Source organism: Ylistrum balloti, unplaced genomic scaffold (genome assembly GCF_031769215.1).
Source record: "Ylistrum balloti isolate Yb309-2 unplaced genomic scaffold, AGI_CSIRO_Ybal_v1 Utg369874, whole genome shotgun sequence".
NCBI lineage: Eukaryota > Metazoa > Mollusca > Bivalvia > Pectinida > Pectinidae > Ylistrum > Ylistrum balloti.
The window spans coordinates 1,748,833-1,768,057 of record NW_026782015.1 but is presented as its reverse complement, the minus strand read 5'-3'; the positions used below and the strand labels follow the sequence as shown (position 1 = coordinate 1,768,057).

The 19,225-nt window shown below is 37.6% G+C and overlaps 1 protein-coding gene across 1 annotated transcript in view; it reads left to right on the top strand.

Annotated features, from left to right (window-relative positions):
* The first annotated feature begins 467 nt into the window (after nt 1–467).
* The window catches only part of LOC132546110 (axonemal dynein light chain domain-containing protein 1-like), a 30,503-nt gene continuing 11,745 nt past the window's right edge, over nt 468–19,225 (top strand). The window contains exons 1-19 of the mRNA XM_060209807.1: nt 468–558; nt 4,226–4,401; nt 4,592–4,692; nt 5,209–5,317; nt 5,516–5,601; nt 5,985–6,041; nt 6,305–6,413; nt 7,276–7,350; nt 8,343–8,437; nt 8,552–8,644; nt 8,974–9,040; nt 9,472–9,630; nt 10,879–11,143; nt 13,746–13,773; nt 15,998–16,079; nt 16,278–16,460; nt 16,581–16,632; nt 18,139–18,157; nt 18,976–19,212. Of these exons, the coding sequence (XP_060065790.1) occupies nt 468–558; nt 4,226–4,401; nt 4,592–4,692; nt 5,209–5,317; nt 5,516–5,601; nt 5,985–6,041; nt 6,305–6,413; nt 7,276–7,350; nt 8,343–8,437; nt 8,552–8,644; nt 8,974–9,040; nt 9,472–9,630; nt 10,879–11,143; nt 13,746–13,773; nt 15,998–16,079; nt 16,278–16,460; nt 16,581–16,632; nt 18,139–18,157; nt 18,976–19,212 (2,084 nt within the window). The remainder of the gene's footprint in view (nt 559–4,225; nt 4,402–4,591; nt 4,693–5,208; nt 5,318–5,515; nt 5,602–5,984; nt 6,042–6,304; nt 6,414–7,275; nt 7,351–8,342; nt 8,438–8,551; nt 8,645–8,973; nt 9,041–9,471; nt 9,631–10,878; nt 11,144–13,745; nt 13,774–15,997; nt 16,080–16,277; nt 16,461–16,580; nt 16,633–18,138; nt 18,158–18,975; nt 19,213–19,225) is intronic.

The window sequence follows — 19,225 nt, the reverse complement described above, 5'->3', positions numbered from 1 at the left end:
TTGAAAACTGATAGATGCATGTGTTATCTCAGATTTGGATTGTTTTCAATCCACACAAATTTACAAGAGATAATGTGTGAGGGGAGAAAATGCAAAATAACAAATTTATTAGTGATAGAGTTATTGTCTTACTATTCTGACTAAAATCATCTTTATTTTAACCAGACACATGCTCATAAATTAATTTCTTTTTATGTGATTCGGTTGCTGATTTCATCAATTAAAAGCTTTTGGAAAATATGAAATACATTATTTTGATTATTTTGGTATATGGGCGTCATTCAGAATCAGGTTCAGATTCTGGTAATAATTGACTCAGGCAACTGTTAATTAACTTTTTCATATCATAGCAATTTTACTTTTTCTTAGGTGATCTTACTTGTATGTGTGTATTTTTTAGAGTATTTAAATAATACTGTAATATACCTCACATTTTAGATACATGCATTTTTTTAAACTAGAAAAAGATGAGTACAGCTGTAGAGCCACGCCAGGACAGTTTCCATGGGGGACCGTCTTATGGCACACCAAGAGGTCAAGAAATGGTGCCTAAAGAAGGTAAGAGATTATTTATCATATAATTTGTTTTCATCATGTAATAGGGTTAAGTTTTATGTAATTTTGGCCGCTGTTGTCTAGCGTCGCGTCGTTGGGATTTTCGCGCCGTCTGTAATCGTTATAAATGTATGTATATATGTTGCGTCTATATGTCCAGTTTGCCCGTGTGACGTAGTGTGTCTATATATGTCCAGTTATTGTCTCGTTTTCGTTCTTTGGTCTTTGTCTGTATTTGGCGGGTTTTTAGTGGACAAAGGGGACATTGACTACTACGGACGAGTGAAACCTCCGTCCGGCTTACGAACACATTTGTCCCGTAAATTTAATCATCTAGATCTACGATCCAATGATATCATTCATTTGCCTACGATCGAGCCCTATGTTACTTTAGGACCCTTAACCCATTGTTGGGGTATGTTTTCACATTACATATTGTTTATAATTACATAATATTCTATTGAATTATTAAATAACGTGTAACGTACCATAGCTATAGTGTGTCGCTATATTCCTTTTTTTATGTTGAACTAAGTATTTGTATTTATATAATATAAGTACAGTAATTATACATGTACATGGTGGAACAATTGAACTCTCTTTTGAGATAATTACAACTGTGATATTATCTGTAATGTATATTACGTGAGATATTTAATGTATTGTAAGGGATCGTATTTATGTGTTTTATGTATGTTATGTTGTAGGGTCTTTAGGGTTTTTACCTAATAAATGGATGGAACCGGATATGGTGTTCGCCCTCATTATTTTTGAAATAACCAACCAATTTTACATTGGCGCCCATGTAGGGACAGGGTATTATCTCTACTACGTGACAGATTCTACTGGCCCAACATGACGAAGGATGTAGAGGAGTGGGTCAACGAGTGTCCACGCTGTATCCGAGCTAAGACTTCGAGGAATGAGCGAGCACCATTGGTTGGGATACACACTTCTCATCCGCTTGAGTTAGTGTGCATGGATTTTCTGTCTCTGGAACCATGTAAAGGAGGATTTGCCAACGTCCTTGTTGTCACAGACCATTTTACAAAGTACGCGCAGGCATTTCCAACTCGAGACCAAACTGCGAAGACAACAGCTGCTACCCTTTACAACAATTTCATCATTCACTATGGTATTCCAAGACGCCTACATTCTGATCAAGGCCCAAACTTTGAAAGTGAAGTTATATCGGAACTTTGTGATCTTCTCGGGATGGAGAAATCACATACTACCCCCTACCATCCCATGGGAAATGGAATTACTGAGCGGTTTAATCGTACCCTCATCTCTATGCTTCGCACTCTGAAACCAGAAGAAAAGAAGGATTGGAAGGCATATATCCCATCTTTAGTCCACGCCTACAATTGCACCCGTCATGAGTCTACTAAAGTTTCACCTTTTTATCTCATGTTTGGAAGAGAGCCTCGTCTACCATTGGACATTGTGTTTGGTTTAGGTGGACTTGTTAAAGAAGAACAGACTCTCTCCGACTACACGAAGGACCTTAAGGATCGATTAACCTTCAGTTACGACTTAGCTTCAGAGATGCTATCGAAAGCGAAAAGGCGACAGAAGGCCCATTACGACCTCAAGGTCAGAGGATTGCCTATTAAGGTTGGAGATCGTGTATTGGTGAAGAAGCTAGCTTTTGATGGGAAACACAAGCTGGAAGACCTTTGGGAGGAAGATGCCTGTACAGTGATTAACCAACCTAACCCGAATATTCCTGTGTTCGTAGTGGAACCAGATTCAGCAGAGGGAAGGACAAGAACCTTACACAGAAACAACCTGTTGCCTATAGGATACATTCCACACGAAGAAATGTCCTTGGATAATCTGGATAGCAAGGTTGAGCCTTCCAGGGAAAACACAAACTTAGCCCTCGCAGATATAGAAGACTCTGACAACGAGGATACAAATGTTTTATTGGCACCTTGTACAGCTGGCAGTTCGGAGTCAGATGATGAAGAAGGCGATACGGCAGTACGGGATCCGGATGACGATCCAGGCTCTCCTGTGTCTGCCACTGGTCCGCCTGGTGACGACCAGTTCTCTACTGAGGAGGGAGGACCAGCAGATGATGCCAATAAAGACGTAAAACAAGATGATGTTCCGAAGTCAGACTCAGTAGTGTCATCGACTGGTGAACTTGGGCAGGATACAGTTGTCATCCCAACTGATGATGTCTTGGACCAAGACGAATCTCATACGAACGAGGAACATGTGTCAGAGCGTCCGGTGCCTCTTCCCCGAAGATCTACAAGAATTTCCAGACCGCCACAATGGCAAACTTCGGGTGAATTTGTAATGGGAGGAGCAAAGAGTTCGCAAGTAAATGTTGCTTCGTGGAACCTTAAGGCAAAGCTTTTGGAAAACTTGGCAAAGGAAGGTGTGTTTTCCAGAATTAATCCAGATGCTACCACTGCTTTAATCAGAATCATTTGTGATATATAAGCCTTAAACGTCTTTTCTTATTTTGATATTTATGTTTACCTTTGACAGTTTGTAATTCATTTTATCAGTGATTGCGACATTTTCACTTTATGTTTGTCGTGAATGATATTTGCTTTTAATCTATTTCAGAATTGAATATTTAGTGATGTTAATATGTAGTATGTAAGCTATTCTCTTTGATAAGTATATCAACAAATGTTGACATGGTGTGAATTATCCTTGTATAATTTAGGTGACGAGGGCGTCCCTTTTCCTTAGCGGGGGGAGGATGTAATAGGGTTAAGTTTTATGTAATTTTGGCCGCTGTTGTCTAGCGTCGCGTCGTTGGGATTTTCGCGCCGTCTGTAATCGTTATAAATGTATGTATATATGTTGCGTCTATATGTCCAGTTTGCCCGTGTGACGTAGTGTGTCTATATATGTCCAGTTATTGTCTCGTTTTCGTTCTTTGGTCTTTGTCTGTATTTGGCGGGTTTTTAGTGGACAAAGGGGACATTGACTACTACGGACGAGTGAAACCTCCGTCCGGCTTACGAACACATTTGTCCCGTAAATTTAATCATCTAGATCTACGATCCAATGATATCATTCATTTGCCTACGATCGAGCCCTATGTTACTTTAGGACCCTTAACCCATTGTTGGGGTATGTTTTCACATTACATATTGTTTATAATTACATAATATTCTATTGAATTATTAAATAACGTGTAACGTACCATAGCTATAGTGTGTCGCTATATTCCTTTTTTTATGTTGAACTAAGTATTTGTATTTATATAATATAAGTACAGTAATTATACATGTACATGGTGGAACAATTGAACTCTCTTTTGAGATAATTACAACTGTGATATTATCTGTAATGTATATTACGTGAGATATTTAATGTATTGTAAGGGATCGTATTTATGTGTTTTATGTATGTTATGTTGTAGGGTCTTTAGGGTTTTTACCTAATAAATGGATGGAACCGGATATGGTGTTCGCCCTCATTATTTTTGAAATAACCAACCAATTTTACAATCATTTAATATCTTTCAGTTTATATGTGGTCTGTTAAACAGCTGTATGGGGTTTCAGTAGTTGCATGTTATTTTGATAAGGTCTGACCACAGTTTGTATCAATGATATGAATTCAGTGTAAATATCACATTATTAACGTCTAGTCTCTGAATATATATTTACAGACATATTTATGAAATCTGTTGCAGGTTTACTGCCTGAGCTGAAAAACAGTGAAAATCAGGTGGACCGTACCAAGCCACTACCTACTTCCTTACAGAGCGATTTTTTACCTGAAGATGTTCTGTTTGCCCTTACACAGCCACCACCAGTTAGGGATCAACTGGGCCCTCCTAACAGGGCAAGAAATCTCAGCACCACTTCGGTGATTATAGCACAGGACTCAAATAACTAAATAAAAAATTTATCACATGTAATTTAACACAAATAAAGTATTCACATACTTGATGTTCATTTTAATTTTTTGTATCAGTGTTCGCAACACTCTCTTGAATTTTTTTTTTTTTCAAATTCATGGTCAAACAAATAGTAATTTTTTTTTTGTGCTGTTTCAGGTTCAGACTCGCCCGCCACCTGCAAGTGTCTGGGGTCACAAGAGACGTGAACGATTCAAGCATCTCACAGAAAATACACCTTGTGTATGTGGTGCTGGCAAGTAAGTGTCTACGACTGCCACTTGTTTGGCGACCTGTTCTTGATGTATTAGAATTAAGTATTGTCTCGTTATGCTCCCTGAAAATTTTGGTGGGGGAGCATATATTCGCCCATTCTCCATCTGTCCTTCTGTGTCTGTAGCATAACTTTGCCCACAGTTCTACAAGGATCATGAAACTTGATGTATACATTGGTTATATAAAGGGAATGTCCAGTGTACTAAATTCAGGGTCCTCAACCCCTAAATTACAGAGTTATTGCTCTTTGTTAAACCCTTTGTTTCCAGAGCATAACTTTGCTTTCACTTAAGCTAGGATATTGAAACTTGGTGCATACATTGTTCATACTAGGAGAATGTACAGTATACCAAATGCAGTGCATGAAACCCTTTAATTACAGGATTATTTTCCTTTGTTGTAATTTTGTGTCCTTATTTGTGAGGATTCATCAGTTTTACTGATACTCTTGTTCTATTATCGTTATAAAACTAATCACTCAAAAAAAATTTTCTTTTCAGTGACATCTCGTTCCTCTATGATGTTCCCAAACCAGAAGTGGGACTTGAGAGACCAGATAAAATAGATAAAAGTCAAGTGAGGAAAGAACATTTGGACAAACAGAGAAAGGTAAGCCATGATCCAGCTGTTTAAGGTAGCCCATGATCCAGCTGTTTAAGGTAGCCCATGATCTAACTGTTTAAGGTAACACATGATCCAGCTGTTACACATTTTTTCTCATCTGTTTAGAAGACATTTCCCAGTAAAATGTTCTGTTTTGATCTTTAAGTAGATTTGTTTGAGTAATGCACTCTATATTTATTGTAGCCATTAGTATTACCAGACACCCTGATACCAGATGAATACCATGTTGTCAAAAACCGAGGAGTGATGGGAATTGAGTTCCATGAGGAGTAAGTGTTGTTACCCCCAGCCATAGATTCCTAGAACTGTTCTGATTCTAGTGTTGATATACCACAGTTATGAACTTAGTGTTGACACACACCAGTAATAGATTAGTACCTTTTAGTACAATTATGACTTTATTGTTGATACACAGCAATGGTAGATTTTCTCCCTTACATCATGACTTTAGATAATACATTTGTAGTTCTGTCTTAAATAATGACAAATATAGTTTACAAAATGAATTTGTTTAGATGAGACCTGTGTCATGATTTCATTATGAAAATACATAATTACATATATGTAGTTTACCAAAATTTTATTTTTCAACATAAGGAAGTGGTGGATTAGAGTTCATTATTGATGTCATGTAATGAAATTTATTTTCCAGTAAATACAGTAACCAGGTAGAGGACCATGAGAAACACTTAGTCATGTTTCCATCTATGTAAGTACCATTTATTGACAAATAATTACAACACAATATTTTCTCATCATTTTTTAAGAAAGTGTTGTTGACACTTTGTCACTTTTGTTCAACTGTAAGAATAAAAAATTGATCTTGGTCACCCATTAGTAACCAGGATTTACTTTGGTCAACGTTTACTAACAGGAATTCATCTTGGTAGTATAGATGTAGCTTTAGTAAAAAAGAAGGCAGACTGAATTTAGAGTACCTGATACTAATGTACAATGTATTGGACATTCCAGGAAACCATCCAGTCGGTATGAGGTATTACAGCTAAAGAAAACTCTAGGAGAGATGCTGGAAAGAGCTGGAGTAAATGATGCAGAGAAGGAAATCAAAGGTCCTACTCAGGTAAGGAAACCAGGGGTCACACTTAAGTAAGGAAACCAGGGGTCACACTAAAGTAAGGAAACCAGGGGTCACACTTAAGTAAGGAAACCGGGGGTCACACTAAAGTAAGGAAACCAGGGGTCACACTTAAGTAAGGAAAACAGAGGGTCACACTTAAGTAAGGAAACCAGGGGTCACACTTTAGTAAAGAAACTAGGGGTCACACTTAAGTAAGGAAACCAGGGGTCACACTTTAGTAAAGAAACTAGGGGTCACACTTAAGTAAGGAAACCAGGGGTCACACTTAAGTCACACCTAAGTATGGAAACCAGGGGTCACACTTAAGTAAGGAAACCAGGGATCACACTTAAGTAAGGAAACCAGGGGGTCACACTTAAGTATGGAAACCAGGGGTCACACTTAAGTAAGGAAACCAGGGGCCACACTTAAGTAAGGAAACCAGGGATCACACTTTAGTAAGGAAACCAGGGGTCACACTTTAGTAAGGAAACCAGGGTCACACTTAAGTAAGGAAACCAGGGGGTCACAATTAAGTATGGAAACTAGGAGTCACACTTAAGAAATTTCAGATGAGAGTAGAAGGGATGGTATCATTGTAAGAACAGCTGTCATTTCAACGTCTATTAGAGTGGTACATTTGTTAATGAATGAAAATAAAATGTAACGACGGGTCTGACTATTGTGTTATAATTTATTGATGAGTGTAACAAGGGTCTGACTGTTGTGTTATATTTTATTGATGAGTGTGACAGGTTTGTTTGACCTGTGAGGAATCCCAACCATTCAGGTCAAATCCTCTGGCGATTATAGAAAACGCTACAGAATGAGAACTGACATGTGTTTCCCTTTGTTTTGTCTACAGATGCACAACTTGATGGAGCTGATTAAGAAAGAACAGGACATCTACAATGTTGTCTTTCATGAACTTATCCGACAGGTTTGTTGTATATACTGCAAGTTGGAAATGAAATAAGAGTACATTTGTATCATGAAACTTTGTATGACATATACGATGCAAAAAGAAGGCTTCATTCTACGTTCAGTGTTATAATTGAAATTATCAAATCATAGCAACATGAAATATGTAAGTATTTGAAAATCCACATATTGAATAGCTGTCTTCCATTAATTCAGAAGGACATTCTCATTTGCATCTACATGTACTCAGATATAATAACATAGTTGACATTATGTTGACCTATATATTGCTATATAATAGGTTTTATGTTTGCTATACATCAATACAATTTTATATTGACTTAGATAACACAATCTATAGACGATTCTGATCAAAAAGAAGCTTTCCCGTACAAACAAGGAAGTGTTATATATTAAGGAAATGGACATGAAAAAAAATTCAAAATACACCTGACATGTAAATTCAATTGTTTGACAGTTGTCAGATTATGTTTATTGAATTGCATCTTTTGTCAAAATAAATGTCTTCTAGATGGGATAGATAATCGTGATGTCTGACTTCATTCCCTCAGAATAGCCATGTGAGAGATTATCACTTTTAATACTTTTTTTGCTTCGTGATCAATATTGCATTCATATTGACAATAAATGCATTTTAACTTTAAAAGTATAGAATACATAAAGGAATACTGTAAGATCATATATTTTCAGGGGACTTGATTTTTGTGGTTTTTCAAAAAAGTGATATTTTTAAGGCATTTGATTTCTTGGATAGATATTGTTCAGTAAATCTACTTACACTAATTTGAACAGTTCATGGACAAATGAATTCATGTTCTCTTAGTACCCACAAAATCCATGAAAATAAATCTCCCATGAAAGTGAATGATTTCACAGTATATACCTGGTAATTACAAAACTTTTGGGAAAATCTACTTCTGCAATATCAGAGATACTGGATTTATAGCTTAGTGGATCATTTGTAATATTTGGTATATTTTGCCCCTACAGACCAGTGTGGAGTGTGTGGAGCGAGGAGAACTCCTGGCAGACTTACGTCTCAAATACAAAGAGCTTCTGAACAAGGTGCCTCAACAGATCAAAAGGTGATTTCTTAAGATCTTAAAGACTTGTAATATTTACTGTCATAATGTCAGTACACTCTACAGTTATAAGATATTTTATTAGAGAACTGTTGACTTATGTTTGATGTATTGTAGTTTACATGAAGAGGTGATGGCACAAAGAGCATTGGATCGCAGACTGACTGAAGAACTGATGAGGTTCAAGTCAACCATTAGTATTCTGACCAGGTAAGGTCACTCCTCCATTGTTTGTCTGGGTGGTAAAAGCACACAACAGATAACAAGTAAACCAGACTGCCAGATATAATAAAGGGGGTTGATCCCCAGGCAGATATAAGAAAACTCAAAGTCACCAGCATAATCATATAAATTTTCTACATTTACCCTGATTTCCTATCCGAGTTCAAACTCACTGTATGCTTACACCTATGCAAAGTTTCCTGATTGCTGTAACATTTTGATTTATAAAAGATAACACATACTATTTCCTGTACATTCCTAATTCCAAAAGAATCCTGACCATCTCTGAAGTAACAGTGTTACTTTGTTATTTACAGTGAATTGTCAGCTGTCAAGGAACACGATCGGAAGGTCACCAAGGAAGCAGCACAGGCACAGGAAGATGTAGGTGTTTGACATCACTGTACCTACCCAGATCTTTGTTTCACCATCACAGTACCTACCCAGATCTCAATATCCCACCATCACTGTATATACACAGATCTCAATATCCCACCATCACTGTATATACACAGATCTCTTTATTGCCTTTACTGAATCTACCCAAATCTCTCTGTCTCACCATCACTGTATTTATGCTTATCTCTATGGCTGACCATCACCATATCTCTGTGTCTCCCTTTAACTACATCTCTATATCTCCCCATCACCACATCTCTATATCTCCCCATCACCACATCTCTATATCTCCCCATCACCACATCTCTATATCTCCCCATCACCACATCTCTATATCTCCCCATTACCACATCTCTGTTTTTTTAACAAATTTTATGTACTGTTAGTGTGACTGACCTATCTACCTTCCTTCACAGCTCCGTACTGCCTTGATGGAGGCTCAGAAAAATGCCAGTTTATTGGCAGAATACCATGATTTATATGAACTTCAACGTAAACGCTTAGAAGGCCAGGTTCTTATGCTGACAGAGGAGAGAGAGTTATGGAGTCAAGCTGCCTACAGTCTAGCCCTAAAGGTAAGTCTCATCACACTTAACTTCAGTTACTCTAGCCCTTAAGGTAAGTCCCATCACACTTAACTTCAGTTAGTCTAGCCCTAAAGGTAAGTCTCATCACACTTAACTTCAGTTAGTCTAGCCCTTAAGGTAAGTCTAATCACACTTAGCTTCAATTAGTCTAGCCCTTAAGGTAAGTCTCATCACACTTAACTTCAGTTAGTCTAGCCCTTAAGGTAAGTCTAATCACACTTAGCTTCAATTAATCTAGCCCTTAATGTAAGTCTAATCACACTTAGCTTCAATTAGTCTAGCCCTTAAGGTAAGTCTCATCACACTTAGCTTCAATTAGTCTAGCCCTTAAGGTAAGTCTCATCACACTTAGCTTCAGTTAGTCTAGCCCTTAAGGTAAGTCTCATCACACTTAACTTCAGTTAGTCTAGCCCTAAAGGTAAGTCTCATCACACTTAACTTCAGTTAGTCTAGCCCTTAAGGTAAGTCTCATCACACTTAACTTCAGTTAGTCTAGCCCTTAAGGTAAGTCTCATCACACTTAACTTCAGTTAGTCTAGCCCTTAAGGTAAGTCTCATCACACTTAACTTCAGTTAGTCTAGCCCTAAACACTTAACTTCAGTTAGTCTAGCCCTTAAGGTAAGTCTCATCACACTTAACTTCAGTTAGTCTAGCCCTAAAGGTAAGTCTCATCACACTTAGCTTCAGTTAGTCTAGCCCTTAATGTAAGTCTAATCACACTTATCTTCAACTTGATTTAACACTCAGAGACCAGCAGGTAAACATATCTTCACCTTGATTTAACACTCAGAGACCAGCAGGTAAGCATATCATATACTTACATATTTTATCATATGTAAATAAGATGTCATTCATAAGTTTGGATTTCTTTTCCCTCCATGGAGTCCCATGTTAGACATGTAAATATTGAAGTGCCTGTCCACAATCTACACACCTTTACAACACATGTATGGCTATAAAGTTTGTGATATGATAATATAATGTTTGTGAAATGATAATATAATAATATAATGTTTGTGATACGTTAATATAATGTTTGTGATATGATAATATAATGTTTGTGATATGATAATATAATGTTTGTGATATGATAATATAATGTTTGTGATATGATAATATAATGTTTGTGATATGATAATATAATGTTTGTGATACGATAATATAATGTTTGTGATACGATAATATAATGTTTATGATACGATAACAGAATGATGTTGTAATTTCTGTTTATTTAGGTGACAGCAGAAGCAAACCTTGTCACAGCCAAGCGATTACATGTCAGTGAAAAGTCCTGGGCCAAACTTGCGACTCACTTTACCATCCTCTTAAGTGATAAAGATACTGAACTCCTGGCACGACTGCAAGGTCACGTGGAGAAGTGGCGTGACCTGGTGGAGGATTTTAACATGGTGCTCATCATGCGTGAAGATGAGATGAAGACAAATATAAGCGGTCTACGCAGCGGCATTGAACGGTGGATGAATGATATCAGAAATCTTTGTTTGTAAGTAAATGTTCTGCATCTAATATTTCTTATCATGGCACGTAGTATATTTTTCACTCGTTTATTTTTTTTTTTTAAGTAGAAAAAATCACAGAGAATTAGGTGTATGTTTTTTTAATCACCAGTAGATATTCCAGGTAGTTGGTGTGTTATCACAGATACTGATGATCACCTACAAGAAAAAATTTGTTTTATCACAATAAATGTGTTATTTTGACTTTGTTTCCACAAATGAGTAATTAATCAGGAGAACTTTACAGAAATGTGGGCTTTCCCATGTTAACAGTCGATAGAAATTTGATCACTGATTGATTATACATGTTTGTGTTTACCGTTCTAGAACTAGGAGGAGGTAAGCTGTAGAATTGATAGTCTTATTGTCTCTCCCATCTTTTAACTCCCTTCACTTTCATCCCTCTCTGATAGATAGACCTATACTGGGTAGTGGTCTCCCCCTCCAAATAGTAGATAGACCTTATCACTCCTATACAGGATGGTGGTCTACCCCTCCACATAGTAGATAGATCTTGCCACCCCTATACTGGGTAGTGGTCTCCCCCTCCATGTAGTAGATAGACCTTATCACTCCTATACAGGATGGTGGTCTACCCCTCCACATAGTAGATAGATCTTGCCACCCCTATACTGGGTAGTGGTCTCCCCCTCCATGTAGTAGATAGATATTGCCACCCTTATACAGGATAATGGTCTACCCCTCTATGTAGTAGATAGATCTTGCCACCCCTATACTGGGTAGTGGTCTCCCCCTCCATGTAGTAGATAGATATTGCCACCCTTATACAGGATAATGGTCTACCCCTCTATGTAGTAGATAGATCTTGCCACCCCTATACTGGGTAGTGGTCTCCCCCTCCATGTAGTAGATAGATATTGCCACCCCTATACAGGATAATGGTCTACCCCTCTATGTAGTAGATAGATCTTGCCACCCCTATACAGGATAGTGGTCTACCCCTCATTGTTGTAGGTAGATCTTATCACCCCTATACAGAATAGTGGTTTCCTCATTCACATAAAAGACAGATCTTATCACCCCTAGACAGGATAGTGGTCTCCCCTTTGACATAGTAGATAGATTTACCACCCCTATATAGGATAGTGGTCTCCCCTTTCACGTAGTAGATAGATTTACCACCCCTATACAGGATACCTGATACTGGATATTGATCTCCCCTACCTGTGTAGATAGACCACCCAGACTGTTATACCAGATAATGTATAGTGATCTCCCCAACCTGTGTAGATAGACCGCCCAGACTGTTGTACCAGATACAGGATAGTGATCTCCCAACCTGTGTAGATAGACCACCCAGACTGTTGTACCAGATAATGTATAGTGATCTCCCCAACCTGTGTAGATAGACCACCCAGACTGTTATACCAGATACTGGATATTGATCTCCCAACCTGTGTAGATAGACCGCCCAGACTGTTGTACCAGATACTGGATATTGATCTCCCTTACCTGTGTAGATAGACCCCCCAGACTATCAGTGACTTTGTTGCTGAATCTATTAGTGTGAATTATGAATCAATAACTCTATATAAGATATTGTTATACCTGTCTTTTTCTCTCTCCATTTTTTATAGATGTACCTATAGTTGGTGAATGGGTTTTAATGTATTTTATTTGGTGGATGATTCCATTACATATGTTCAGTTTTTCTGTCAATTGAAATAAGATTTTTTTTCTTTTTTGTTTATCTTTTTCATTTTTCCTTTTTTCTGATATTTACTTTGTAATAGGGAATGATACATTGCCTACATTGGAGTTGGATCCATGTGTCTCATGTGTGTGACAGAGAGTGACATAGGAATGAGGTGTCTCATGTGTGTGACAGAGAGTGACACAGGAATGAGGTGTCTCATGTGTGTGACAGAGAGTGACACAGGAATGAGGTGTCTCATGTGTGTGACAGAGAGTGACACAGGAATGAGGTGTCTCATGTGTGTGACAGAGAGTGACACAGGAATGAGGTGTCTTATGTGTGTGACAGAGAGTGACACAGGAATGAGGTGTCTCGTGTGTGTTACAGAGAGTGACACAGGAATGAGGTGTCTCATGTGTGTGACAGAGAGTGACACAGGAATGAGGTGTCTCATGTGTGTTACAGTGAGTGATGCAGGGATAATGTGTCTTGATTTGTGTGACAGGGTGTGACAGGGAACAACACAGGAATGAATGAGTGTGAGCAGGAGTGACATGGAGTGACACAGAAATTATGTCTTATGTGTGACAAGGAGTGACACAGGAATGATGAGTGTGACATCGAGTGACACTGGTGTGTGTGTTTCTGATGTGTATGACTTGAAGTGACATAGGAATGATGTGTCTGATGTTTGTGCCAGAAAGTGACACAAGAATGGTGTGTGACAGGAAGTGAAACAGGTATGATATATATTACCACATTGATTACAGAGACACAGACTCAGATGTCACCAGTAGACTAAAGTCTGCCAGGTATTTTCAGATGTGTTGTGATCAGCCTGCGGCTAAAAATTGGTTTAGTTTTAGAAATTAATGCCTGGTATTTTACTAATGAAACATTTTTGTGTTGACTGATAAACCGTGTGAAGACTTTGGTGATTTGCTTTTTTCATACTGGTTAAGAACCAGGCTTGTTAGGGAATTGTGAGAGGGTATGTCAGGGAAATGACAAACAAGTGGATGGGTATGTCAGGGAAATGGCAGACAGGTGGGTGGGTAGACAGGGGAATGGCAGACAGGTGGATGGGTAGGCGGGGGAATGCCAGACAGGTGGATGGGTATGTCAGGGAAATGGTAGACAGGTGGATGGGTAGACGAGGGAATGGTAGACAGGTGGATGGGTAGGCGGGGGAATGGCAGACAGATGGTAGGTATGTCAGAGAAATGGCAGACAGGTGGATGGGTATGTCAGGGAAATGGCAGACAGATGGTAGGTATGTCAGAGAAATGGCAGACAGGTGGATGGGTATGTCAGGGAAATGGTAGACAAGTGGATGGGTAGGTGGGGGAATGGCAGACAGATAATAGGTATGTCAGGGAAATGGCAGACAATTTGGTGGGTGTGTTGGGAAATGGCAGACAGGTGGATGGGTATGTCATGGAAATTAGAGCCAGTTTGATGGGTGTGTTGGGAAATGGCAGACAGGTGGATGGGTATGTCAGGGAGATGGCAAACAAGTGGATGGGTGTGTTGGGAAATGGCAGACAGGTGGGTGGGTAGTTGGGGGAATGGCAGACAGATGGTAGGTATGTCAGGGAGATGGCAGACTGGTGGGTGGGTAGTTGGGGGAATGGCAGACAAGTGGTAGGTATGTTAGGGAAATGGTAATATCTATAATAATTCATTTTTTAACAAATTAATATGAATTGTTTTTTTGGGGGGAAAATTGTTAACCACGAGAGATCCATCTGGTTTTAACTGACAGTAATAATTGGTGTTATAACCCTGCGGGAGTGTTCACTCATTTGTAGCTATACTGTAAAAATAATGTTTAATATTTAGTTATTAGCTTAAAACTTACATGAAGATTTATAACATATTGTTTTAAGTAGGGAAAGCAATTAACAACATGGCCTTAGGTAGAGCACTTAGTAGATGAAGAGAATTTGAACCAAACCTGTGTGAATCGGTGTTGTATATCTACAGACCCTGTGTTACCACTGGTGTAAATCAGTGTTATATTTCATACAGACCCAGTGTTATATTTCATACAGACCCAGTGTTATCACTGGTGTAAATCAGTGTTATATTTCTACAGACCCAGTGTTATCACTGGTGTAAATCAGTGTTATATTTCATACAGACCCAGTGTTATCACTGGTGTAAATCAGTGTTATATTTCTACAGACCCAGTGTTATCACTGGTGTAAATCAGTGTTATATTTCATACAGACCCAGTGTTATCACTTGTGTAAATCATTGTTATATTTCTACAAACCCAGTGTTATCACTGGTGATAATCAGTGTTATATCTCTACAGACCCTGTGTTATCACTGGTGTAAATCAGTGTTATATATTTACAGACCCTGTGTTATCACTGGTGTAAATCAGTGTTATATTTCATACAGACCCAGTGTTATCACTGGTGTAAATCAGTGTTATATTTCATACAGACCCAGTGTAAATCAGTGTTATATTTCATACAGACCCAGTGTTATGTTTCATACAGACCCAGTGTTATCACTGGTGTAAATCAGTGTTATATATCTACAGACCCAGTGTTATCACTGGTGTAAATCAGTGTTATATTTCATACAGACCCAGTGTTATCACTTGTGTAAATCATTGTTATATTTCTACAAACCCAGTGTTATCACTGGTGATAATCAGTGTTATATCTCTACAGACCCTGTGTTATCACTGGTGTAAATCAGTGTTATATTTCATACAGACCCAGTGTTATCACTGGTGTAAATCAGTGTTATATTTCATACAGACCCAGTGTAAATCAGTGTTATATTTCATACAGACCCAGTGTTATGTTTCACTGGTGTAAATCAGTGTTATATATTTATACAGACCCAGTGTTATCACTGGTATAAATCAGTGTTATATTTCATACAGACCCAGTGTTATCACTGGTATAAATCAGTGTTATATTTCTACAGACCCAGTGTTATCACTGGTGTAAATCAGTGTTATATTTCTACAGACCCAGTGTTATCACTGGTGTAAATCAGTGTTATATTTCTACAGACCCTGTATCAGTGTTATATTTTTCAGACCCAGTGTTATCACTGGAATGAATCATTGATATATTTTCAGATAGACCCTAAATCTCCTTGAGTTTGTTAGCTCTGACTAAGATGTTTATCTATAGCTCATCTGTATGTTTTCAGCACGAAGGATGGCCATTTCATCAAGGCCCCGGAGGATGACCGACTGGGGATGTTGCTGGAGGACATTAGGAGATGGGAGGATGTAAGTTTCTGTAAAGACCAGAATTATATCACACTCTAACCAGGATACATTTCTTATTATACGATATAAAGGGGATATATCCAGATGTTTTGTGTACATCAGATGTATTGTTACAGCAACATCGTTTAATGTTTGAGGCATTTCTGGGTGTTTTTTGGTACATAAGTTGTATTGATTTTTAACTTATCTGTCTATTAGGTGCTTGGCCGAGAGTCAGAAAAGTTTGGTGGTGACACACTTCTCAATGGCCAAGAACAGTTAATGGTCATAAGGCGACAAATGGATGGCTGGACAGATAATGCTCTGAAAGTCTTCAATCGCCACCGAAAGGAACCAAATGTCAACCATCCAAGTCAAGACAGCATGAACATCCTTAATGAGGTAAGTCCTGTAACCAGGTGGCATCTTTCCTGTAACTAGGTGGCATAAGTCCTGTAACCAAGTGACCGAGTCAATATACTTTATACATGTATAATTATTCTCACTTTATTCTGTTCACAGGAGGTGGAAGAACTTCTCAAACAGTTTAACAACAGAATCACTGGCGAGAATGGTGAGTCTCCTTCAACTGCATTATATTTTACCCAATCTTAATAAAGATGCCATTTTCAGTCAGCAACATATGCTAAATTGAAAATCAAGTTTGTTATAATATATGACTTTACCTTACTTTCAAGGCCACAGGAATGACAATTTAACAATATTAAAAAAGGGAGATTTTCAATGTAGAAGGGATCAATTGTGTAGAACCAGAAGGCTTGGAGTCCTGATACTGAAGCATAGTAGGATGGAGTCCATATACACAATGTAGATCTCTTGTGTGTATGAATTTGTTTCATTTTTAATGTCATAGAGATAAAATTGGTTTAAAACTAAGCAACTTATTTTTATAACAAAAAGTCATTGAGTTTTGATATTTGGCATATTGAATGCTTGGAGGAAGATTAGTTAGTATAAGTGACTGATAAGCTTCGAAGATTGCAGAAGTACCTCTTCCTAAAATCTTCAATGATCATATGGGATAGAGAGGTGATGTTTGAGCTTTAGAATTCAGTTTGCTGTCAGGTTTGTTTGGATAAATTTAATATTGACCTTTAAAGATCATTAGTGCAAGATGTTACCTGTTACTTCTTCATAGACACCACTTGTTAGCTTATCTCAGCTAATTGAGGCGCATTTTGTCGAGTCAACTCGTTGTTGTCCAGTTGTGCCACATAAAAACTAGGATAAAACTTGAACGGTACTTGTTGCCAGTGTTCGTTCAAAAGACTCTTAAAAGTGTTTAGGGTAGGGGCACAGAATTAGTAAGTGGGAGACTGAAGTTTTATGATTGAAGATTTAAGATAAAAATGATCATTCATGTAATTCTTCCATATCTAAACCATTTAACATTGAAATTTGCTGTGGTAGAGAAATGGAGACCAGTTGTATTTAAAAACTATGGTAAGTCATTATGTTATGTAACTTTACAGTTGTAAACTTTTAAGAGTTGATCATTTACTGAAAACTTCAGTCTCATGTTGGAATTGTTTTTAAATCAAAATGTTGAGTTCAGTTGTTTGTTAAGCGTTCTAAGCATGCGTAACTTATCAAAGCTTGTAATTAGAAACACCAGATGTTTCCAGTTTTGTTTCTGTCATAACATAATGGAGGCTTCTGATTGGCCAAAATTTGGATATTATCCATCTGATTTTACTGGAAATTGATTGGTCAAAATTGAGAAATTACCCATCTGATTATAAAAAAAATGATATAAGGGTTTTTAAGAATAGTTATTACCATGGTATTATTTTCCAAAATGTTGGTTCTCCTTTGATTGCCATGGTAACCATGAAAAGACCTATGAATGGATAAAATCTTTTCCAAACTGCTTATCATAACCTTGTAAGTTGTGAACCAAGTTCAATGAAACTACACAGGAATATTGTGAAACATATGTGTAGATGTGCATGTACTTTTTATACCCCTATAATGTATGACAAGGTGATGATACATGTCTAGAGAAATTAACTGGGACTGAAACTAAAGCAAATAATATATAAAATCTTTGTATCTGCAGGGTATTACTTTTCATCAGGATGACAGTTCTGGTTTTTATTGAATTTGCTGATTAATTTGACAAACAATTTATTTTACCTCAGTAAGAATATTGTTAACTGGATCTATACGACCTTGAATTGTTAAAGATGAAATCCTATCCAGTTTTTCTTCACTGCTTCCTGATCAGCACTATAACTTTCAGAGACCTTCCATCATATGTAACATCCTTATCAAATTGTTTCCATGTTTTCGCTTGGTTGTATGCAGTAACTTTTGGTTAATTTTTAATTTTTGACCAAGATATGCCCTTCTGGAAGTTTATACCTTCAATGTTTTTGTTTGTTTCCCAAATATTTTCACCTATTTTCATTATCTTAAATGTTAATACTTGTGTTGATTAGCTCAATGTTTACACCTGTGCTGATTACCTCAATATTAACACCTGTGCTGATTACCTAAATATTTACACTTGCGTTGTTTACCTAAATATTTACACTTGCGTTGATTACATAAATATTTACACCTGTGCTGATTACCTCAATATTAACACCTGTGCTGATTACTTGCGTTGTTTACTGATTTACACTTGCATTGATTACATAAATATTTACACCTGTGCTGATTACCTCAATATTAACACCTGTGCTGATTACCTAAATATTTACACTTGCGTTGTTTACCTGAATATTTACACTTGCATTGATTACATAAATATTTACACCTGTGCTGATTACCTCAATATTAACACCTGTGCTGATTACCTAAATATTTACACTTGCGTTGATTACATAAATATTTACACCTGTGCTGATTACCTCAATATTAACATCTGTGTTAATTACTTAAATATTCACACCTGTGTTAATTTCCTTGCAGGTGTTGCTCCCAATGCTATCCATCTTTTAAATGCCTTGGAGACATGGGACATGCGAGTGTCATCTGCTCTGAACGGGACACTTCCCATACATGATAACGAATGGGGAGCATTATGTCAGCTCATGGAGGAATGGTTGACGGCTGTGGACTCAGCGGCAGAGTATGTGGGCACCACGCAGAGTGAGGAGGATCGGGACGAAGGAAAGCCACACACGAGGTAGCCGTGGTGA